This window comes from Asterias rubens, chromosome 10 (assembly GCF_902459465.1).
Source record: "Asterias rubens chromosome 10, eAstRub1.3, whole genome shotgun sequence".
Lineage (NCBI taxonomy): Eukaryota > Metazoa > Echinodermata > Asteroidea > Forcipulatida > Asteriidae > Asterias > Asterias rubens.
In genome coordinates, this window is record NC_047071.1 from 2668003 (window position 1) to 2693818 (window position 25816).

Consider the following 25816-nt stretch of genomic DNA (forward strand, 5'->3'; position numbering starts at 1 on the left):
CTAAATTGAAGTTAACTTTTCAAACTTCTAATATCACTGAATTTTTTAATTTCCCAAAGTTAAAGTTGTCACATTAATGTTGTCACATTAAACTTTACTAGAATAACTTGATGCGCTGAATTCTCTTTCCCCAGTTGCAATTATAAAACAAACTCTGAGTAAAGATTACATGCACCTTTTTTAGCGAAAAGTAGGCCCAAATAGTCCCAGGAAAAGTATGATACTGTCCTCGATAAGGGAGAGGTTTTGGGGCGGAATATATTTTTTACCCTTTTTGAAAAGAGTTATTTTATGGTTGGCTGTGTTCCCTTGCACCTGTACAATCACTGAAGGTTGTTAAAAAATTCATCCTTCCGAGGTACATTTACAGGCGGGAAATAAGTTAAGTTCAAAGGCAGTCAACCTAAAAGAAAACCAGCTCTCTTGAAAGACTGGTAGGTCTTCTTTGTGATGCGATGGTTGTTCCCCCCAAAGGGGTGTAACAGAGCGACAAACTAGATTCACTGGGGGAACAAAAATGTCGAACAATGACAGTAAAAGCTTGGAAATCCGGCGGGAACTTATGGAGCAGAACTCCAAGCATTTTAATTTGTTCAATTGGAAGTTTTTTATCACCATAGAACTACTCTTGCGAGAACTCTTTTGAATTATTCTCTAAACTCGTACAGGTTCAGAAACATTTTGCTTAGTGTCCACAGACAGGAAGTTGTGATGAATACTTTGTTCCTTATTTAAAGAAAAGTGCATTGTCAGGGCCGAAATCTTACACTGGAATGCAGGCCGGAGTTCAGTGAGTTTAGTGGCAGGCCTGTTAACTCAAAACTGAGCAAGTCCGGCTCTTTGTCCGACTCTCAGTTTTTACAACTGATTAATAATACCTCCTTGTGTAATTTGTTCCAATGTTGACTTTTAGTTTGATAACAATCTTTCAATTATGATATGTATCAAAGCATACCTAAACAAAGACGAGTAAGATACAACTGTAGGGTATAAATGGTGTCAAGGTGTCAATATAAAGCAGTTTTGTTAAGTATTTTCTTATTTTGATTCTGATTTTTTAGTTCTAACCATATTCTGTGCTAGCTGTTCATGATTAAATTTCATAATTCACAACAATTGCAAGAAAAAAGGAGCCTGATGTAATTTTTTTATATTTTATTTTTAAATCATTGGTCACTCCTCAAGTGAAACATTAGTAAAAATTGTTTTCTTTTCAGCTCATCATATCCATAATTTTCATTCAAACACAAGTTGTTTTTAGTTATGTTTTTAGCTTGTTCATTCATTCTTTCAGACATGATTCCGTTGGTGTTTATGTTTCTGATGTAGTCACACAGAAAAATTAAATAGTTTTCTTGTGTTCTTTTAAATCCCAACCCTGCTCTCCTAAACCCTATCCCACCCACCCGATCCAATTATGTGCATGCTAAAAACCCACCTGGTACCTGTTTGTACCCGGTTATACCACATCCTGGGCCGACCAAAAAACCAACAGTCTCAGCTTGGGGTACTCTGGTTTCAACCCTCACCCATCCCGGTAAGTGAACGACCCCTTTCCACCAAACCCCTTTTTTCCCCTTCCTCTTCTTTCTATTAATTGAGCGTTTTCAGGTTTTGTTTTTGCTTATTACCATGTTCTCTTCGCATCTCCGTGTCTGTTTACACATGGCTACATGTATGATTTCACTTTTCCCTTTACACACACTTCTCTATGCTTACACAGACTTTCCTAATAAAGTGTCTTCAACAGCTTAAACACTACACAATGGCACGCTCATCATACTGGTAACACTTACAAACCAGTAACGTACAAAAGCTTTTCACACTACACTGTATTCTGCTATCGATTTTCCGAAAAGTCCTGCAACCTCAAGTGTGTGGTAATCTTCAAGAGACCAGCAGGGCATTGCTCCCTACTGTATGCCCATGATTATGTCATCAAAGGAACGTTAATCCTTTCCGAATACAAAAGCTCTTTTTGTCAACCCCCTCAAAACTCTATCACATAGCTGCCACTGCTGTGCACCCCCTCTTCAAATAAAAACGTCAATGATTTTGTCACTGAAGGAATTTCGAGTGGCTAAAGCTAATAAGTAGGCCTTATCTTGAAAGAAGGCAATTGAGCTAATGGCCGGCATTGATCCGGAAATGAGCAGGATTTAAAGTCTATTTTGAGAATAAACACGGATGTTTTCTCTGCGCACAGAGACGAGATAAAGTCCTCTTGTTATTTTTTTGGTCAATTTTATATTATATTTATTTCCCACCAAGCCTTCAACTACTCTGTTTTACATTTTGATTTAAAGGGAAGGCTTACTTTTGGTAATCACTCTTGAAATTAATGGCAATAAAAACTTAAAAGGTAACTGTGATTTGTGATATTCTTTAAATTAAAACATTGAGAAACTATCAGCTTTGAAAACAAGGTCACAACATTTACAAAAATGACGAGAAAGAAACTGAATCTCAAGAAATACAAAACTGGGTCCGAAGCAGATCTGAAACTGCATCGTCATAATTTGAGAATGAAGACTGAAGAGACGCACTTTCCTGGACATCCCTTGACATTTTATCGAGGTATAAAACAATACCCTGGGCTAGATCAACCAACTGTTGTGCGCTGTGTGCGTAGCCGAGCCTTGCCCATGGAGAAGGGGCTAATTCAAGGGGCAAAAAAAAGCTTTGTAGACATGATAACTTGTTGTGGTTCTTGGCCATCGATTTTGCTGCGAAGCCGTTGATTTTGAAAGCGATATTTTCTGCATACAAGCTGCACATAGCCATTGTCAAAGGTGATGCCCAAAGGGGAACTGTTTAATGTAATTACTCTAACAAGATTACTTCAAGAAAATGATCAGTTTGTGAAAATCTGTGATCATTTCTGGAGAGATAAATCGTCCGTGCATGGTTTAATGTTTAATGCATTCACGGGACTCGTCAATGAGTAAAAAGTTCAACTTGTGAAATGTATTGTGGACATAGGCTGTTGGCAGTATGCTTGGATTATTTCCTCCTCAACTGAAGAATATTTGTATGCATGCATACCCTGGGTACCATGTAAATATTATTTTTGTATTCAACATTTCGTAAAGATGTTTCGCTCACTGGATGTAACTTTAATGAGTGAAACTTCTCATTGGAGGAAAACTGTAATTTGTGTAATTAATGTGCCCATCCTGCGTGCTTATCATTTAACTGTTCCCTTTCAGCTTTTCATACAACCATCACTCCATTTTCTTGCTGCCATTTTCATACATGTTTTTTAGTTCACCTCTGATCTGTATTGCTCTTATTCTTTCGTGGTCTCACATTTCCATACATTCATCATAATAATGAATCTGGTAAAAAATTAAAGAGGTTTGTCTTTTGAAGTTCCTCTCATTTCTTACAGCCTCTCACTTCCATATTTATTTGATTAATTCTTTTACTCATGATGGATTCATAATTTCGCTGGGAAGCAGATGAGCCAAGGTGTATTACTGCATGCCCATGGTATATATGAAATATCTAATAACCTTGTTAATTACCAGTAGATAAATCACAAACATTGTGTGCAAACTGGGTGGTTGATGTCTTCTGGCTTGAATGATCACAAACTGCAATCAGCAACACACAAGTCTGCACAAATTCAACTTGTATCTTCACATTTGAGTTGTGCAAACTATTTTCACATATTTATTGTTATTATTATTAATGCTTTTAAACCTACACACACTGCTGTGTTAAATACTGTATACTTTCTGTGCTTTTCCGACTCCTGCGGTACTAAATTATACTAACCTAATTAGGGTTTTGCAACTCTTCAAAAAACCTCAGGTCTTGAACTTCATGTTTTCAGTTTCAGGGGGCAAGGCCATTTTCATTCTACAAAGGGTACTTCCAATGGAAAAATCCTTTTGACTATGAGAAACTTTTGAAGGGGCACAAAGGCCTAGACCAGGGCAACCGAGACCTTTGTGTAACTCCAGGCGTGACACCTGAGTTGATTACTGTCTTGAAGTGAAGTAAAAGGGGTGCAACTCCTGTCAGCCTAACTTTGGCCTTACGGTTGCTGTCAAATTCATTGCCAATATTTTCAAGCATCTTCAATGCTTCTCTTTAAATGGCTTTCTAAATGTTGTGCGACTATCGTAATTTTAAAAGAAAGTAGAATTGGCTTTTGTAAAGTGCTTACCAACCAAAAGGACCTATGGTATCATTGGGGAAAAAAAATGGTTAACGGCATTGGCCTGGCATTTCAACCCTAAAAGAGTCTCTCCCGAAGGCTTAATAACAACACAACATGAACAGGTAGTTGTTATAACTTCTCATCTTGATCACTCCATGATGTCATAATTCTTATATTTAATCATCTAGGAGCGACAGGTCGATGCGTTGAATACTGTGGTATGGGCTACTACCTTCCGCCCACCAGTGATTATGACTGTGCTACGTGCTCGGCTAACTGCCTGGACTGTGAGATAGAGGCTGCCCAATGCACAAGCTGTAAACCATCAAAGTTCCTCAAGGTAGGTTTAAAGGACCACATTTGTATTTTTTCGGAGGATTTTTAAAAACTATTATAAATATTTTTATTTTATAATGATCATCAGGCAAAGAGATGCTACCTGCCTGTGTTGTGTAGCATTTAACTTCACGTACGCGGGACACATTGCACCTGCCCAGGCGTCAGGTTGCTAGAAAAATCAAATTGTTTATTACCTTCATGAACCTGTATGGGGAAATGTTGTCATCTACATTTTGTTTTTCTTATCTTCACCCATGGTGCACAGTGTTTGTTTCGTCAGTCTGTAATTTTAGACAGAGGGGTAAGAGTGTTGTTTGGCAAAAACAAAATTATGGAATCAGGCATGGGATTACAGGGAGGTCAAGCTGTTGCCCTGGTCTTGGCTTTGGTGCCCTGTCAAATATTTCCCATTGACTTTAAAATTGTTCAATGGAAGTGCCCTTTGTAAAAATGAAAGGGGTCTTGCCCTCTCACAGATGAAATTACAGGCTTATGGAGTGTGGATGTCCACAAGTCAAAACTTGATTTATGAAATAACGATTCTGCTAATTGTCTGCACAAATTTATGCATGTTGTAAGAAAGAGACTGGAATTTCTAAGTTATCACCAAGACTACAGGAAATTGTTTTTCTAGTTGTTTCAATGGAGAATTCCTTAATTTAATTTAATTAGGTGCTCCTTAAAATTGGCATAATTAACAGTGGTTATTATTATTTCTCCACATTTATTTTAAAAAAAGATTTGAGGAGGGAACAAACAATTGAAAAGTTTTCTCATTTTGTTAAACGGCACAATGCACGGTCCCTGATGACTTTATGGGATATCTAATTTCATTTTCTACTATACATCATACACACACTGGCCGTCCCGTTCTGAATGTACCTCTCACAGTAGCATTATGCAGGCAGTTGGGTCTCTTGCCTGCCGCAATGTGCATCGGAGACAAAAGTCAACAACAACGATGACGCACATTGGTGGGGCACTGTATGCCTCGAATTCAAAAGCCTTCAGGTGCAATGTTCTGCTTCGCGCTCAGACCTGCAACAAAGTTTATTGACCTTTAGGTAGCAGTCCCTCAGAGCTGTGTCATGTGTCTCATTTATAGACTGTTGGCATCGTGCCATGGAGACGAAGCTGTCTGAGTTGGCTTCAAGGTGTCTTTACAGCAGCAGCGTATCATTCTTGGCAATGTTCCAAGTGGATTGATTAGAGCCGTTAGTGCATGACAAAGTCGTAATAAAGTGGTTGTAAAATTTCTTGTTCTCTTTTGTTGGGATGCATTTTAGAGGATGCATGCTTGCCTGCTTGCGTAGTGGAAACTGTATTTTGATGAATTGTGAAGATTGGGGCGATATTTGATCAGATTGCAATTTTTTGGTGGAGTGGGCAATGAAACATGAGAGAATTTATTATGTGTTATTAACCGAGTGAAGACTATTAAGCAGTGTTTTGTGGTTGTAAAGGAAAATAACTTTATCCTCAATAATTAGGTTGAAGGTTGTGGAAAAGGCAAAATTTTTACTTTTTTAGCACTTTTGGGGTAACTTATTGATGGATTTATTGATTCCAATTTTGGGGTGTTTACTATTGTATTTTTTCATTTTATTAATTAAATGATTTATCATTAGTATTATTATTTGTTTTAAAATATAGTTTTTTTATATATATATATTTTATTGTATTTATTTATTTGTTTACTTATTAATTTGTATTGCTTTTTTTTGGGGGGGGGGGGGGGGGGGTTCTGTAAAAAAAAAAAATGCTGTTTACCATTTATATTTAATCTTCAACGATGCAATCAAATGGCAGAATTCATTAATAGTTTTCCCTTGATGAATGGTTTATTGTTTATCGTCCCATTAATCATTCTGAATTACTGGGAAAAACGCATTCAATTCATTGATGGTATTGCGTGTTATTGAAATGACGGATGAATTTGTTCCAAACTATGGCTTTAAAATAGACTGCCTTCTGTTATGTAAATTACTTGCCACATTAGTGGCAGCTTGAATCCTCAGTATACAGTCCAAGACGTAGACTACTCGATATAACCACACACATGTTTGTAAACAGTAGAATGAATAGGAAGACAAATATAGTGCATGGGTTCTTAGTAAACTAACTCATAGGGGAAATTAATTTGGTGTTGAAGGCTTTGGTTGGTGCTTACATTCAACACACAAACCTATATCTAATTTATAGAGCTTGCTAAGCACACAAAATTGCTGAGCGCAAATTCTTACCAGAATTAAGGTTACCGTCCAGAATGCCATGTCACATGTCCGGATCTGGATTAATATTATCAACACTCTTATAAGAGCCAAACGAGAAGAGAAGATAATGAAGAAATTTCAACTTAAGATATGGGACGGAAACCCCAGGGAATTATTCCGGAAATAAAACCCACACAGTCAAGTAGGGACGGAAAAACCAAATCCATAGTGCCCCTGGTGGGATTCGAACCGGGTCCCAAAGGTGGAAGGCGAGGCAAGACACCACTACACCAACCTGACCGCCCTGTAAAGAGCAAACTTTTAAGCAACACCTTTTTGATTGAACAGCTCTATGAAATTAGGTCCCGCTGAAGGAGGTGGGTGTTTCTGTGTACACAATATGTCGAAGGGAAGCAAATTAGTAGTTTACAAATCTGATAAAGTAATTACTTATGACCGGCGTTTTAAAGAACAGGCAGCAGTTACTTGCGTCTTTGTGACGTTATTAAATATACTGAGAAGTGGGACAAGCACACTAATTAGCAAGACGTGGAATTATTAATTACATGTAAGAGACACACCTGGGGGCAGCAATGTTAGACTGAAGGTTTCACGTCGTCAGATCAACGTAAACATGATAAACATCGCACGTAATCCTCTGCAGGTAGGACAAGGCCCCTACAAGATCGGTAGAGCTGACAAAACTGTCATAAACACTATTTATGTTTTGATCGCCCAAAATTTGAAGAAAAAAAATGCTTAAAACCTGTTGTGTAAGTTGAGAGAAAGTAGTGAAAAAGTATGCCAGTTCAAAGTAAAAGTCATAACTTGTTAATAGTCTCTAAAGGGTATCAGAATGATCGCAGTAGAGAACGCTGTTGGTTCGTGCTCTATGCGCTGCCCAGACATGAAACCTCTATGTATCATAGGCCCAGGAGACTAATTACATTTATATTCAATCAGTTGAGTACATCTGCTTTGCCAGTCTGTCTAGGAATGTTGAACTTTGCTTGAAGCGAGTTCCTTGTCTTCGTACCAAGAACAGGAAATTTAGAAGGTACATTGAACTTTACTTACTAACTGTGTTTATTTGTCAATTGGTGTGGGAAGATATTTATATTTGATCATAATCAGGCATGCAAATTTTTTTATTTATTTTTTTAAGCGTGAAAAAAAAAAAAAAAAAAAAAAACGGGGGAAACAACTACAATCATGTAAAATAAGCCTAGTACATGCTAACAATGCACCTAAGAGCATAATAAACCTCAACATTTTCTAGGTTACCATTGTGGGTATCATGTCCCGTGGCGTTTCGGGTGCCTCGCTCCGCACTTGCTTTGTGCCTATGAAAAATTTCCTCTTTTTTTTTTCAACGGGCAGTTGCATGCCTGCATATTGGCAAGGTTTTATATCAACAAAGAACTATGTCCACGAAACTTGTTAAGAGTATAAAAGAAAATTAATTGATAAATAGGAGAAGGGCAATAGATAGCAGTTAAATAAGGGGATATGGGGCCATACTACAACATTTCCAGGAGCACCAAGGCAATGACCAGGGGCATGGAGACAATTGTTGTCTCAGTGAAGGCCTGAATCTGATTTGTGAAACTGCATTTTTCTATTAGACAAAATGTTATTTTTGTGGCACAGACTCGATGAAACAGTCTAGGGAAAGAGCCCTTTTCTTTGGAACGCCCTCAGAAAGACATTTTACAGGTCACACTTGGAATGTTCATGAATGAAAGATGTTTTGCGGAAAAATTTCTTCCATGCGAAAAATTATACAATTGCAGTCACAGGAACGGTCCATTTTATCAGAAGGGAAGGTTCGTCATTGTGTGTTTCATGGATGTTCTGTCTTGGACAGTAGATTACCATGGCAACCGTGCTGTGATGAAGATGCTTGAGGACTATATTTAGACTGTAATTGACACAACTGAACTGATGGCGTAGTCCGTAAATGGAAAACAAGCCCATGTGTGGATGTTTTTCTCTGACTGCATTTTCAAACATTGAGTGAATACGCAGACGGTCATATTTTACATTTTCATGCTACTTCGCTGCCCTCATAAAGCATGAAAAGTAGTTTGGTTTACTTTGCTAGAACATGAAAGGACATGAACAGACAAAAGGATGCTTTTCTGGAATATAATTAGTATTGATTCATTCAGACAGTATGGGATGTAGGCTTGCATGCACGATGATGCAAGCTGAATAGAAGTGGTCATATTAACATACAGGCATGAGAGATTTGCTCTTTTGGGGTTTGATTTCCTCTTTTTGGGGGTTTGAATTTTCCTCCTTTTTTCTTCACTATCTGTATACAAAAGTGTAGGAATAATGTCTTTTCCTTTTTTTTTTTCTTGCCCGGTTTTCTCATTTCCTCTTCTTTCATGGATAGTTACTCACATGTCTGTACGATATGTAGTAACAGCCTAATCTGAAAGGAGGCTGAAAGGCTTTAGGAGGCTGAAAGGGATGTAGTTAATCCCTAAATCTCACGATTGTCAGAAACATGACTCTTGCCATTGTTGGGTAGAATCATATGTGCAAGGCTCATGTTCATGGAGTACTGAGTTCATATGTATGCCGAGTTATGTTACAATGTACTTTCATGACTATCGGAGCGTAATAATCCATTATGTTTGTTGATTACATTTTATTGACTATAGTATCATGAACCCAACATCCCCCCCCCCCCCCCCAACAGCTGCTGATGAAGTTGAACTGTTCCGGTACGCTGTTTAAACGGGACATGTTGCCGTCAAATTGGTCAATTTGTTGGGTTATAAAAAGTATATTGTTTTGAAATGAATTGTTTTGAAATGAATATGGCTGGAAAGGTATTTTAGAAGTAGGTGTTATTCACAAAAATACCCCTTGAAATGTGGTTTTTGTATAATTTCACGTTAAAATTCAGTGTTTGAAGAACCTCATTGGCAATATATTGTTCAAACTGAAGAAGAAAAAAATACTGTTAAAAATTGGTTTTTTATTTTATTTATCCTTCAAGAAAGACTTTGCAAGGGTCGGAAAGTTAGGCCATTAAATACTGTTTTTCATTAATACCTTAGGTCCTTTTGATTGGTAAGCAGTTTGCAATCAGCTTATTCTATTTTATCACATTTCTTCCTATGATGATAACAGGATTCAAGCTGCGTGGTGTCTTGTGGATCAGCGGAGTTTGGTAACAATGTAACCAATCGCTGTGAGTCATGCGATGTAACCAAGTGTGGATCCTGCTTAGATGGGACAAGGGATGACAACTGTAAATCGTGCCAAGCCGGCAAAGTTCTCAAGGTATGTTTAATTAAATAGGTGTAGTATTGAAATTCTTTGTTTGTGTTTTGTTTTTGTATAATAATAATAATAATAAAGGAAACTTGTAATGGGCCGTGTCTGTCACAGGTGACACTCCTGGCGCAGGAACCCTAACAAAGCTAACAACTGAAGGAACTAATTAAACAAAATAAACAGAAGGAGCTAAGCAGCTTGTGTGAAGAGGAGGAGGTGTGAAGAGGTGGCTTTTGAGTTGGTTCTTGAAAGTGTTGTTTGCGGTAACACCATGTGTGTATCTACTTGCCAGGTAGAGTTTGTTCTTACAGAACTGTCCTGCTATTTAACTACTACCCGGGTGGATGGTATAGAAATAGGCTGTGACTACTACTTTAGCTTATAGGATCGTGATTAACTGTACTGCCGCGGAGTCAGTTCTTAAAATTGGTCTCAACGTTTCAACTAGCTTGCTCTAGTCATCGTCAGGAGACCGTTCTGTTTTTGTTACCTTTTTATTAAGCCAATTCGAAGAAATTTTTACCCAAACCACTCCTAAAAACCTAAAGAAGACACCTGCCGAGAGAACTGCTTAAAATTTATGGATATGTATAATCTGTAGATCTCTAAAGCAGATTCAGTCTAATCAAGGAATATAGCCTCATTAATTATCAATGAATCTAGCCTCGTTAATTTTCCAGTCGTAACAACTTGGCCTTACTTTCCTTTTCGATCAACGCTCATAAAGCTCATAAAATATGCCATGAATGTTTTCCCAGACTCAGCATAACACATGAATCCCTTTGATGTAGCCGATATTATGCACAGAGTGGTGCCAAGTATTCATTCAGTAGTTTTGTACTACCATAATCTGCTTGGCACTGGTGATAGCCCCTAAAGAACTTTGGCAATTTGCCCAATTATTCATCCCAGTCAATCCAGGGTCCAGAGAGTCATAGAAATTCATGTTGGAGTTCTGTCTGCATACAGGCTGTGTACACAACATACACATGTACATGTCTAGATTGTAGATTGCCTAACTCAAAGTTCTCAGTCAATGGCAGAGTAACTTTTGTCAGTCAGGGGAGTGTTGCATTCTTTGTAAACTTGAAATTATGCCAGAACTTGAATTGATGCCAAAACCGCCTGCTGTGGTTAGTAAAAAAAAAACCACTGGGACTGTTATTATTTCAAGATGAGGGGGGATGAAATTTGTTGATTGAAAAGCTTGCTATTTTAAGGGGCAAAAGTAAAAACTTCTTGGATTCACCAGGTGCTTGGTTAAGTGGTATCCTATCCATAAATTGATGTTTAACTTGAGGGTATTGTGTTCACTGCACAATGAAATCCCACTGTAGCTGACTGACAAAGTTAGTTGTTAGTTCATTACCCGTTATTGTCTAATATGTTTTTATATTTTATCCTCATATACATGTATCAAAGAAAACAACAAAAATAGGAGAATTTGACTTGTCTGGAACATTTAAATCAGCCTGTTCAGCTGTGTGAATACTTGATCGGATCCGAATGCATTTTGTTCACAAACCCCTGTGAGCATTTACTGCAAAACAACATTTGAACAGATTTTTATTTATATTTTTTTTTCTTTTTGTTGTGTGCTTGATGTAATACAGAACCTCAGTAGAGAAATTGAAAATGACTTCCAGAAGATGTACAAAATAATTTGTTTAGATTAGTGCAAACAGTGCAATTTTTCAATTACGGTACCATGGTTCATGGTAAACCACGAGTCGTTGTAACCCTCTTTCTTTTTTGAGGTCTTACTCTGACTGCTTGAATAGTAAAACCTTGCGCTGCAATCGATCACGCTAAACAAACCCTGTGGCTTCGTTAATGTCAGCTCTTTTTTTGCAAAATTAGGTCTCTGTACGCAAAGTCAATCAGTTGCTGCTACATCAGCAAAAAAACAAACGAGGACTGATGTGTGGTTTACCGCAGACCTGACACACGATGGCACTGGGGTTTTGGTAACATGTGCTGTCTCTTAAGCCTTAGTGTAAGAAACCCAGTTACGGAAATTGGTATGACGAGACTAAACTTTGCAGATTGTTTCTCTTTTTTTCTCGCCCAAGTTGTCTTGTCAATATTGTTAAGATCCCAGGGCTCAAAATGACCCAGGACACCCACAGTAGTTGCTGTGGTGCCCTGTGCTTTTGCTGTGGTGCCCTTTTCACAGTTCCTACAGTATACAAAATTATATTTTCCTCAAAGATTGCCCCTTACCCGATGAAAAATTGCTGCGCTTAATCAAGAGCAAAGTTCAAGGCTTGAATTTTGCCAATAAGAATGAGATCACATACATGTAAATGCAGGGGTTTGCTCTTTAGGAATTATCATCTCAAGACTCAAAACTAATTGCTCCTCTGCACCCGGGAGTGGGTAACTGTGACGGATGCACACAGTGTACTCCTGTGTGAAGAAAAGCAAACATTTTGATGAGTGCCCTGTCCAAGACCGTGCGGCTGAGATTCTTAACCCAAACATTCGTATGACTTTGACATTTGGAACCTAAGTGCTGTGTGCCCTGTTTTCCTTGTGGACGTGACACTGCAGGGGGCAATTATAACGTTTAGGTCAGGGAGAAAAAAAATGTAAATAGTTCATGCTCATGTTCTTGAACCTTAAACTGCCGTTGGTGATGACTGTGCGGTTCGGTCCAATTTATTAAATTGGAACTTGTCTACATTAATGCAAAAAAAAAACCCAGTTCCAATGAAATGATGAATTAATCAGTGTAATGGATCCAAAAAGGTCGTACCATTTTCAGTGTCGTGTCTTCGACCAAAGCATACCGTGGGTTGCATACCATGGATGGTTAAAATACTTTATGCAGATCAGTTCAATCGTGGGCAGAAAATAATAAACACTATATTTGTTAAAGGCAGTGAACACTATGTCAAGAACTAGCCTTCACAGTTGGTGTATCTCAACATATGCATAAAATAACAAACCTGTGAAAACTTGAGCTCAATCGGTCGTCGTACTTGCGAGATAATAATGAAAGAAAAAACACCTTTGTAACACAAAGTTGTGTGCTTTCAGATGCTTGATTTTGAGACCTCAAGTTCTAAATCTGAGGTCTCGAAATCAAATTCGTGGAAAATTACTTTCTTTCTCGAAAACTATGGCACTTCAGAGGGTGCCGTTTCTCACAATGTGTTATACATTACTTGTTACCAATTAAGGTTTTATTCTAATAATTATTTTGAGTAATTACCACTGCCTTTAAGAGAAACTGAGATTTATACTTGGTGCTCTTTAGTTCACAAAAAAAAAGTATTTTTGTCTGAGCATTCAGGGCTCAAAATTTACACTCGACGGCAGGCCGAGGCCAGTGCATTTAACGTCAGGCCAATAAACTTGTGACTGGACAAGTCCAGCGATCTTGTGATTTTGTATGGAAAAACCTCACCTCATCTTTAATTTAAAAAATTATGTTAAAATGTTTACTTTGCAAAATGAACATTGCAAGACTCTAAGCTTTGAGTCTCATAGTTGCCTTCAACTCTGTTGAGTATAAAAGTATGTCCCATAAGATTACAGAAAAACAGTTACTTTGTGTCAATTTGTTTTTCTTTCTTTCAAGCCGAAATGTCAGCTACAAGCCCTGTGATCTTTTGAATTTACGTGTGTACTTCACCAAATTCAAGCCCTGACATTTCAATGAATTTGTCCATGGACCTAGTTTCTCTCTGCTGACAAGCCAAAAAAAACAACATTAATGTTGCTTTTGGAAGCAGGCCATGAACATCAGTTCTCGGTGAAAAAAAAGAGAAAATGTTACCCCCAACAGGGTGATTAATTGACATTCATTGGCTAGAGTCCGTTGTCCTTTCAGTGAACCCTAAGTCTGGTACCCTGCGCTGTTGATAATGCCAATCTGGTAGAGTCTGATCCTAAGTGCTGAGTCACCCAGGTCATGTTGCCAGATCGAATGACAAGACTGTCTGCGTCAATAAGTGCTACGCAGCGTGCTGCCGCATCTCATGAATACACTGATCCCGGCGGCGAATCTTAGGTATTCACGATGAGACATTTATGCTATTTCATTCTCGGAGTCATGTTAATGCAGACGAGAGTAGTCGAGTAGATGATGCAATTGCAAGGAGGTTCATGGGTAGAAAGTGTGAAGAAAGTGATACCCATACATTTGCCTTACAGTTTTTATCAAATGAGTAAAATTGAATTATTCAAAAAAAATCATGATAACAAGGTATGCACATTGAGACATCCATGCTCTCTTGTAGACATTTAAATGCAGACGGGAGTAGATGATGCAGTTGCGAGGAGGTTCATATGAAGAAAGCGTCGGAATTCCCTTTTTATACCCATATTTTGGCTTTACTATTTTGATGAAATTGGGTAAACTAAAATCAGGTGCCTCAAATTACTTACGGAAATGTTGTTTTGATCATCGATGATTTTTAAGTACCCTTCACCAACCATCTTAACATGTTTAAGACATAGGTTTTTGTTTTGGTTTTCTTAAAATCATAAATTCTATGGAAGACTACTGAAGGGGCATCAAGGCCATGACAAGGGGCAACGACGGGGGCGGCTTCCGTGTAATTCAAAGCCTGCCGCTGTTTAGTCACTGAAAAGTGAAGGGTGAGAACCCTGCTAAGGGAAACAGGGCTGTCATGGCGCCCGTTGGGAATTCTCAAGGCTTCAGTATCATGCAGGCCCCTCGAACTCTTGTTCCCTTTAAGCCAGCATCAGTCATCGGTTAGCATACATGTTCAGAATGTTCAGTATAATAATGACTGGTTGAGTTAAGGATACAGTAAGAGACTTTGTATAGGGATTGGGGTGCGGTTGGCTTTGAGCATTCGCCACATTTCTGTGGTTTAGTCTAGGAGTGGGTAGAGTGTCTGAAATGCCTTATATAGGGGTCTTTTTGGTTGAATAAAGCCTCTTTGTACCATTCAGGGATTGTTGGTGTTGAAGGAAGTACAAAACAGTAGAAGGGTTACGGTAATTTATACCACTGTAGAGAGTATATTATGCCTGTGGATTTCTTTGTACAGAACTCGTAAAAGTAATGAGTATAACACTGCTTCCACACATCGACATTGGTGTAGGTAAAACCAAATAATAGAGTACATTTAGTTACTATCTAGTTCTGTACAATGACTATGTGTTCAGTTTTCTATTTGTCTCAACAGGTGATCCAATTCTAGCAAAGCACTCGGCAGATTTTCAAATTACTTCTGTGCAAACAATTTTGCTTAGAATTTGGTTTTGAATTTTGAGCAAATATAAGTACGTAAGACCAGTGACACATATTATAAAAACCATTATTGATAAAAAAAAAAAAAAAAATTCTTTTGGAAAAGATCACACTCTTTGAAATAAAAAAATGTAGGCACAGATCAAACTTGACACCAGTATTAAACCTGTGACTAAACATTTTCATTCTTCAAAGGGCACGTCCAGTGGTAAAAGTCTAACATTTGAAAGGCACAAAGATCAAGGGCAATTACCAGAGGTCATTGCCTCTTTGGTCTCCTTATAAGTCAAGACCTGGTGTCAATGTATTTAGCATGTTAACCACATCAATGTACCCCTCAATGTTGAACATACAGTGTACTTTGCTTTGTGTTGATTTTTGTTTAAGTCATCCTGCGCCTGGAAAACAAATGTTTTTCCTGATGCAAATGGTCCATACTAAATCTCGGTACTTGTTTATTTACCACAGGGGTCATCATGCATGCAAAGTTGTGGTCCAGACATGTTCAGCCAGGCCGGTGTCTGCCAAGAAGCTTGCGACCACGGTTACTATGGCAACCCAGCCTCCTTCATATGCCAGACATGCTCGGAGGAGTGTCTTACCTGTGAGTTCAACGCGGAGTACAGCATCGTATGCAAGACGTGTATCGCCCCAAAGGTATGGTAAAACAACACCCTTATAGGTACATGTAGCTCGGACATTCCATGGCAAAACGGCTACCCTAACTTTTTGTTAAAAGCACTGGACACCTTTGGTAATTGTCACAGACCATTGTTTGAACTTGGTGTATTCCAACATATGCATAAGTTTGTGAAAATTTGGACTCAATTTGTCATCAAAGTTGCAAGAGAATAATGAAAGGAAAAACACATTTGTGTGCTCTCAGATAATTGTTATTTGAGTGAAAAAATTTACTCTTTCTCAAAAACTATGTAACTTCAGAGGGAGCTGTTTCTCACAATGTTTTATACTATCAACAGCTCCTTTTTATTGCGAAACTGCTCATCTCTGTCCAGTTTGCTTTTTGCAAATTCTCATTTTTTTTGAAATCGTGTTTCAATTTTTGCTTTGAATGAGTATCAAATAAAATGGCATTTACATCCTTTCATTGTGAGGTTGGGTAAATGGGTGCATTTCATAACTAATTTTGACTTGGGAGCCCCTCTTTAAGAGTGCACCAGACACAATTTTTTGCAACTTGTTCCAGCTGGCTAGTTTATTATGAAAAATCATTTATCACCATCTGTATGAAAGTTGTCACCAAAGGAAATTTGCTGTGATAAAAAAATTGTAATTTTTTTTAGGTGTGCCAGGAATTCTAGGTTGGGTTATCTAGATGTGTTTACCCAGTCAAGTAGAATTAAGTGGCCAAACAAGAACAAGGTACTCACGTTAGGTAAACACAGACTGATTTCCGTTTACACTGTTTGATTTGGTGGTTCACCACACGGTCAGCTTCCCCCTATGGTAAGGTGAACTAAGGATGCCCTATTGAGAATTGAAGGGGGTGCTGGCCTGGGGCTGGCATCCCCCCTTCTGGGTTGTAGTGTGAGGAAGTCCGCTTCAGTCTTTTGTGTTTGGGTAAAACCACAGAATTCCACCAAAAATACACCTGTTTGTAACCCCAGTTTGGGAATATTCCATGCAGAAAATTCAGTGTTGTTATTTTCCATTAAGGGAAAATTCTATGCAGAAAACCTTTTCTTGGACTGAAAATGTCTGATGGAATGGAAGCATGCTTCCTGTGCTGTTGTTCAGTGTTGTTGTATTTTTCCATGAACATGATCGGGAGTGAACTTGAGGCAGTTTTTTATCGTGTGGTTCGTTTGACCGTAAGGTTTACCTTTAAACTTGATATTCTTCCTACTTTCAAATTCCATTTTTTTTGGGGGGTACACTTTGAAAAGTCATACCACAGGAGGTAAAAATAACAAACGGGCGAGAAATCTTCTGATTATGCATGTGTGGGGGTGTATGTAAACCTTGTGGTTTGGAACATGTGTTTCATCCAATTGTTTGTTTATGAAAATATTTACAGTTTTTTTGTTGTATGAACATTTGTCTGGGCTTTTAAATGGGTGGGCTATGTCTGATCTAATTGCTGTATTTGTCAGAAGTTAGTGACTTTAATTTTACTCTTGGTAATTGTCAAAGGCCACTATATCCTCACTCGGTTAACCCCAACATATGCATAAAATAACAAACCTGTGGAAATTTGGGCCATTTGGTCATCGAAGTTGCAAGAGAATGGGGGGGGGGACACCCTTGTTGCATAGAGTTGTGTGTTTTCAATTGTCTTGCACAAAATAAAACTCACCTTATGACACATGCAAAAAACAGGTCAGACAACTTTGCCCTACCTTTTAAAAAAAACTGACAATTTTGCATACATCAAACAACAACAACTGTAAATATTTTCAAAACAAACAACTGGTTGAAACACATGTTCCCAAACCATGGCACGTACATACGCCCCCGCATTATGCATAATTAGAATGTCTCTCGCCTGTTTGTTATTTTTAAACTCCTGTGGTCTAGCTTGTCAACTGTTAAAAAAAGACAAATAATTCAAATCATATTACTGTGGGGGAAGATTAGAAATATTTATGTATATTATATTTATTTCATTAAAGTATGCATGAAAAGTTTAATGCCTTTGGTCAACATTTTGTAAACGTTTAGAATTTCTTGACACTGTTCTATTTTAAAATGAGAGTTTTTTAGGCTAAACAAAATTATTTGAAGAACCTCCATCTAATAATAATAATAATAATGGACACTTAACTTTTAGAATAAAAAGACACTGTTAAATTTTAAATTGAAAATTTTTAGGCTAAACAAAATACTTTGCAGAAATGCAAGGAAATTTTTGAAATTGAATGACACAACAAACCTAAAGATTACATCCTTTTCAGAATTTTTTTGTTCGGCGGGGGAGGGGGGGTGGTCCTACCCATTTTTCAAAAAAACATTTCTCACCTCTGTAGGATGAATCAAATGGGCAATTTCATTTTGAGAACGACAATTTATCAAGTACACGTTTGAAAAACCTTTAATGGGTCTTTGAGCGAGGTGTGTTTGGATTGGTATTTAGCATTTCTAAAGAAAAACAATCTTGACTTGAGGATTAACGTGATGACCTGCTTTTTCTTTAAGTAGCTTCGTGCTCAGCATTTATTGACTCGGGCATTAAGTGACTTACGGTCTCTGAACTCCTTAAGAATGAAGTAATTAACAATCTTGCTGAGAGGAGTACAGGATCTTAAAGGGTCTGCCTAAAGCGCCATGTCAGAATCTTAACTCTTTCGATGCCCGCTTTCTTTTTGCCTTTTATAAACCTAAAATGCCCAGCTTTTTGGGCGGTTTCAAAATTCTGTACTAAAACAATTCTCACCAAACAAAATCTATCTTGTTGGTTTGTGTTGCCTTGGCACATCCCAAAGTCAATTGTCAATTTTTAAGTGTTTTTTTTTATAGTGAAAATGCCCTCTTGTGATAACATATTTTGGGTTGTACATTTAGGATACATATCACTTTTTGAGTACATAAACAAGATTGTACAAGAAGGCTAATGACACTTTCCGATACATAAAATAGATCGTACATGTACGACATTGGCACTGAAAGGGTTAACAAATTTAAAGTCAAACGTGCACAATTTTGATTTTGGGACAAATAATCTATTTCTGTATTATTTCCAAAATGTGTTTACAACAAATTGTCCCTGGTTTTGAAATCAGCACAGGAAGCATTTTGATCGAAGAAGATCTAGCCCTCGAACTCAGTCCTGCAGTTTTGTGTTTTTCTAGTATCTATTACGGTCCAAGTATATACATGTATAGCAGAGGCCCCATGGGTGGGAGGTAGAAGTAGAGTTGGCAAACTGCCACACTCTGTTTCTTGATGTTAGAGTTTAGAACAATAATCCGTTGTTTACAGTTTACGCAAAAGACATTCCTTTCTTGTGGATTTGTTTTACATTAGCTTAGAAGCTTTAAGGTATTATACATGATTGGTAGAGCTGACAAAATAGCAAGTGGCATCCCTAAACAAAGATATTGACAAAATAGGGGCACCGCCAACATAGGGCTAGATAGCTCAGTTGGTAGAGCGCCAGGACGTTAATCCGGGGGGTCGTTGTTTTGAATCCCACTCTAGTCAAGTCTTGGTTCAACCCCACAACTCAAATGAGCAAGTGTTCATGTTTTTTTGCGATCAACCACCAAAAATATGAACCTGGGAAAGTTTAGGTTTAAAATCCGTGGTTTGTGTCTTGGGGAAAAGCTGGCAAAAAGCCAGAATCTTTAATCAAAATGTTATTTTATCTCAGGCTTTTAATAATAAGTGAATGGACTGAATATATCATTGTATGGTTCAGTCTTTAGACTACATTACATGTACTTTATGTTGGGTTCTGACTTGTGGTTAGCTCGGGGTTTAATCACATTAACTTTGTGTCATTGGAAGCCTTGCAGTCTAACCACACCGCCATCAATCACAGCAGGCATGTGAATTGTGGATGTTTCTTATTTACGGGATTAATTGTGTTCATTATGCCTTCAACTTTATTTCAAGTAGTGAATTTGCAATTGGTAAAAGCAATAATTAGTAATAGTACAAGAATCTTAAATAATAGTAACTTTTTTTTCAAGGAAATTAATAATAATTAACTTGAAAGCCTATACAAACTTATGTGGTGTGTGCATGTAGGCCAGCCCTTGTTCCCAGTAAAATTGTCCTTCTACTTTTCAAGGGCCAAACATACCTGGGGCCAATTTCATAGAGCTGCTTAAGCAAAAAATTTGCTTAAGCACGAAAATAGCTCGCTTATTTTACACATGTTACTGGCCAAAATTTCATGTCATATACATTACTTGTGACTGGTATTTAGCTGTTGTTTGCTTAGCATAACAATTGAGTGGAGTCTTGGCCAGTAATCTGATTTTACTAAGCATGATCTTTTTGTGCTTAAGCAGCTCTATGAAATTGGGCCCTGTTATGAATAGCCAAGTTTCCTTGATGGGAAGATCATCTAAACAAACAAACGGGGCCAGCCGTCGATTTCACCAAACTCTTCCTAACTTAGGATTAATCTTAGGACTTAGGACGGGTTCAGTTCCGTATCCAAATACGTAGGAAGCATTGAACCCATCCTAAGTTAGGACGGGTTACTCGTCCTAACTAGAGTTAGGATTGATCCTAGCGTTTCGTGAAATCGGCTGCTGATTTCATAGAGCTGCTAAGAAAAGCACATACGAAGCTATAAAAGCACAGCAAAATTATGCTTATTAGCCAAAATACCACGTCACATGCACCATTGCTGATTAGTATCCCGCTAATATTTACTAAGCACAAAATTGGTGAGCAATATTTTCTACATTTAAAGCAGCTCTTTGAATTTTGGCCCAGGATAGTGCATTAATAAGACCCGACAATGCTGGATAAGAATTATGGGTGTAGAGTCCCTAGCCTAGCAAGTCCCTGATGTTGCATCCAAGTGCTAGAAAACTGTCTGTTTTTTATTTTTATTTTGTCATGGATGAGTTGTTGGTGATCTCGTCTTGAAGGTGCGGGTGTATCTAATCCCAGTCTTGCACGTCATGCGGGATCTCTGCCGTGAAAGAAGACACTCAACTATAATTGCTTTTTTCGCTCAGATGGGACAATGATGCTGTTGTTGTTAGGTCTAGTGACATATATGTAGAAGTTCACACAAGATAAACTTGATCTTACAAGATAACTTAGATCTTATCATGAGCAATTTTGTAATGTGCTTGTCGTGTGTGGTATCTGGTAAAATACATTAGGCACTATTTTGCAAAGATTTCCCTTGGGTTTATAAGAGCTGCTATGTTGTTGGTTTTTTATGCTACCTGATGGGTAGATGGGACATTAAGTTGTAGGTCTGGTGTTTGAGGCTTGGTCGTGGAAGAGTAGGGGTTAACCCTGGTTTTTCCGGTTCACATAGCAATCACCCTTGATTGTAGGATTACAAGCTATAGTGATTAAGTTCAATTTTGAGGCATCCTTGGTCTCATTACCAGACATATATAATAATAATAAAACTAACTATCAATTCAAACATCCTGCAACATTTTTATTTTTTTTACTTACAGCTCTTTTACAATGGTCAGTGTCTGGACATCTGCCCTGACTCTATGCTGATAATGCTTATGGACCAGAGCCTTCTGCCGAACAGTGAGGAGTTACGATTGGTTGGTGGACAGGACCAAATAGAAGGCCGACTTGAGGTGAGTCTGACCGATCTATGTTCATTATAGGGACAGCCTGCTCATTTGATGTGCCTTCAGTTTATGGAATAAATTGTTGACTGGAATGACAATTTGTGGAAGGAAAAAATGACACCTCTTTTCAGTTACATGTATCACGGGAAGTTTGCCATAGCACTATGTGTTAATCGCTGTTGAGTAGTGTTGGTTCTGGAAAGAACAGGGAGTTCTCAACCACCAGTTCTTCCCATAACCACAACCTCTTTTCTATGTTACTATGCATTCACCTACAAGTAGCTAGCGCAGAAATTTGGCAATCCCCTGCAAGCGGAGAGTGCTGATTGTAAGCACAGAATTCTGCGGTAAGCAGAGCCATGAAACTGGGTTTTGGTTGGTCTTATTTAGCTATGTCCGAAACAACGACTTTGGCTACAGATACGGCTAGATCATGCGCGTCTGCCTATTCTTCAACACTGACAGATGCGTTGATCTAGCTGTAGCTGTAGCCGAAGTCGCTGTTTTGAACACGGCCTAAGTAACTTGAATAGTAAGTTTTAATGTGGATTTGTGTGACTATTCCCTGAACAGGTATTTCATGAGGGCCAATGGGGATCAGTCTGCAGTGATCGCTGGTCGCTGAATGCTGCGAATGTGGCATGCGGGCAACTCAATCTGGGTAAGATTTCCTCAAGTCTGTTTGTTTTTTTGGGGGTGTGTGTTTGTTTGTTTGTTTGTTTACTTGTTTGTTTATTTGCTGGAGGTGTTTGTTTATGAAGCACAAGTGGTGATCAATATATGACCTACTTAAGAAAACAAAAATAAATAACAAAAAATATTTGCCAACTTCATGAAGAGCATTTACTTTGCATGGTACCAGGATATCAAGCAGTGTAGGAATGTCACATGCAAATTTCAGAAGTGTGGGCATTAACAAATACTGTAGATACTTTGATGAGAATTATAAGTAATTTAATAGCGTCTCATTTTAACTGGTGGGTGTTCGTGATTGCATCATGCATTATCTTGGTCTAAAAATATTGAAGATTGCATCATGTACTGACTATTTTTAGTTACTCCCATTGACTCACGCACTAGGGGATTATCGGACATATGTTATTCCTTTCTCTTAGTCAGTGACATTAAAGTAGTGCCTGAGAGACTGAAGTCTTGAATTATTGTTATGGACTGCTTTGAAGTCCTTATAATTGTTAGTGCCTGGTCATCTTTATAATCATTATGGACTGCTTGGTCATGAGGTTTTAATTTAGAAGGCTTTGATGGCTTTCCTGGCTGATCAAGACTCTACCTAAAACTATAGAGGTAGAATTAAATTTGTGAAACTATCTAAGCTTACTTGTGAAGGTTTCTTGGAAATGAGAGGACTCTAGTTATGTAGGATTTGAAACTTTGCATGGTGGAAGTATAATTAGGTGAGGTTTGCGGTAGCGACATGCATAAAGTCTCTTTTGAGAAGTGTTTGACAACTCAACGTTTCGATCAGGATGCTCTGATCGTCTTCTGTTAGACGACTCTAATTATTAAAAAAAAAACATACCTAATGGTGAAATGGTGCAGGAAACATTTTGCACTTGTGGGCCTCGCAGTACATTTTTTAAGATCAGATTCAAGTATTTGTCTCAAACAACAAACAACATATCTCAAAAAGATATGACGTTCATGTCAACTTTACACAAAGTAAAACTTAAGACAAACCTCATATTTTCTGAATACCAAAAACTGGGGGGGGGGGAAATGCTTTAATAGCATGACAATGCATAAAGCAAACTATTATTTTGTGTTTACCCTTACCCCAATGTGTGTAAAAGGACTGTATACTCAGTACTTTCCAGAGTCCTGTGAACAAATAATCCTCAGGCATATCAATCTGTGAATTTATTTTCACAGAATTGGGAAAAGTACTGAGTATGCTCTACTTTTACACATACCTGCGTATAGGTTATACAAAATAATATTCTTTATCCCCGATGATATTCAAATTGGTTTAATGAAGTATGATTTAACATAAAAGAAACCTTTAACTTTCTCTGTGCCCAAAAAAGGAAAAAAGTTTTCCACCTGTTCTTGAACCCTGGGTCGCTCTGTCTGGCTATTTTTTTTTTTTTTTTCATTTAGTGTCTCAGCCTTTGTGGACTGAGCACATCGTGTTATACATGGGTACACATTGTTCAAGATGTCCAAGGGTGCTTTTTTATCGTACAAGGTTTTATTGCATTGAATTAATCGACCGCAACACAATCAAGCGGTACCTCTTTTGTGTACAATCGGAAAGGGTTTATGGAGAAACATGTTTCTGGCGGGAATTTTTTTTATTGGAGTTTTTTCCATGTTTTTTTTTTTTTTATGTCGCGTTGCTGGCCACCTTTCTATGATTGCATCATGCAATTGCAGAGGATGAAACTCATTAAAGGAAATGTATTTAATGGGTGCTGGAACAATGCCAAAGTACCGTTTGGTCGTAATGGAAAACTAGACTGCAGAATTGCAATCAAAAATACATTATTAAAAATGGCCTGAACACGAACCTGTCACTGTCTACGACAACGATTTAAAGATGCTATGTCAGATTTTTGGCCCCTAACATTACAAAATAGATTTTAAACTTTTACTTTTAATGGTCAGGAACCATGACATAAATTTAAAACATTTCTTATAAAACACATAAGAATTGGTCACGTGATATTGTCGGGATCCCGACAAAAACTAATTTTGAGCACTTTATTTCACTGCTACTAATAATTGGCGGTCTTTTTGAGCAATGGCTCAAATGAAAGCTTGTTGCTTTCTCGACCCCCATCAAAATACCTATTGAATTTTAAATCAAAATTTTGGGGTCAAATCGGCCAAAAATCTGACATTGCATCTTTTATACAAAAAACAAGTCACAACATGATTTTAGCATGTAAAATCCCCTTAACCAGTTATGATATTATACCAAAACCATAGCATAACTGGTTAATACGTTTTTACATGGACATGCTAAAACTGAGACGAAAATTACTACTTTTACTCATTTCTCAAAAACTACAGCACCTCAGTAAGTAAAATTTCAAGGGAAGCTTTCTACTATCATAATCTTCAAACTGTTTAATGTAAAGTTTAATGTAAATCTGTGGACATTGTGTTTTTTGTTAGGAAAAAGTACATACCCTTTAAAGCCATTGGACCCTTTCGGTACAGAAAGAAAAGAAAAAAAGTTCACAGATTTACAAATAACTTACAGGGTTTACAGAAGGTACTGGTGAAATACTTCTCTTGAAATATTATTCCATGAAATGCTTTACTTTTTGAGAAAACAGTAAAACAATATCAATTCTCGTTAACGAGAAATACAGATTTGTTTTAAACACATGTCATGAAACGGCGAACAGGCGGATGCAAGGGTGGGTTTTCCTGTTATTTTCTCCCGACTCCGATGACCGATTAAGCCCAAATTTTTACAGGTTTGTTATTTTATATATAAGTTGTGATACACGAAGTGTGGGCCTTGGACAATACTGTTTACCGAAAGGGTCCAATGGCTTTAAAGCACATATCATTGTTTTATACGATCCCTAGTGTGTACAAATCTGTGAACATATTTTTTGTTCAATCTACCAATGTTGTGTATTTAAATTTGTTATTTTTTATATCAGTTGTAACCACAATGGAAGTGGGGTATTTTTTTAAAGAAAAAAATGTATATTGTGCCACTTCAGACACGCACAATGTGATTTTTTGTATTTTTTAATGAATAGTTTACTCAGTGTGTCAATCGAAAACATGCAGACTGCATTGCCAATTATCAATGGTCTTTCTTTGATCGGATAAACTTTGGTGAGGGCAACGACACCTCTTGACAATGAGGGAAGGTCACGATGTACTTTCCACTGGTAGACTCTGTGAACGTGATTGTGAACAGTAACAGGTGGGGATGCGGAAACACATCCATATTCTAATGCTAGTTGTGTTTCTATGCACACAGACATTTAAAGGCACTGGACACTATTGGTAACTACTGAAAATAATTTACTTACCCAAAACGAGCAATAGAGAGCTGTTGATAGTATAGAACACTAGTGTGAGAAACAGCTCCCTCTGAAGTAAAGTAGTTTTTGAGAAAGAGGTTATGTCTCACTCAAATAATAAAAGACTTCAGCTGAAGCCTTTTATTATGCATCTGAAAGCACACAAATTTGTGCAAAAAGGGTGGTTTTTTTCCTTTAATTATTTTCTTGCAACTGCGATGACCAATTGAGACAAACTTTTCACAGGCTTGTTATTTTATGTACATACTGGTCTTTGACAATTATCAAAAGTATACCCAGCCTTTAATAGTAGTGGA

The 25816-nt window shown here is 37.7% G+C and overlaps 1 protein-coding gene across 2 annotated transcripts in view; it reads left to right on the forward strand.

The window, feature by feature from the left end:
* Positions 1-25816, forward strand: part of LOC117295484 (scavenger receptor cysteine-rich type 1 protein M130-like) — a 60907-nt gene that overhangs the window by 16070 nt on the left and 19021 nt on the right. The window contains exons 9-14 of one of the 2 annotated variants that reach the window (XM_033778161.1): positions 1496-1537; positions 4357-4508; positions 9868-10020; positions 15713-15901; positions 21361-21495; positions 22063-22150. In XM_033778161.1, the coding sequence (XP_033634052.1) occupies positions 1496-1537; positions 4357-4508; positions 9868-10020; positions 15713-15901; positions 21361-21495; positions 22063-22150 (759 nt within the window). The remainder of the gene's footprint in view (positions 1-1495; positions 1538-4356; positions 4509-9867; positions 10021-15712; positions 15902-21360; positions 21496-22062; positions 22151-25816) is intronic. The other variant, XM_033778162.1, reaches the window with a different exon arrangement.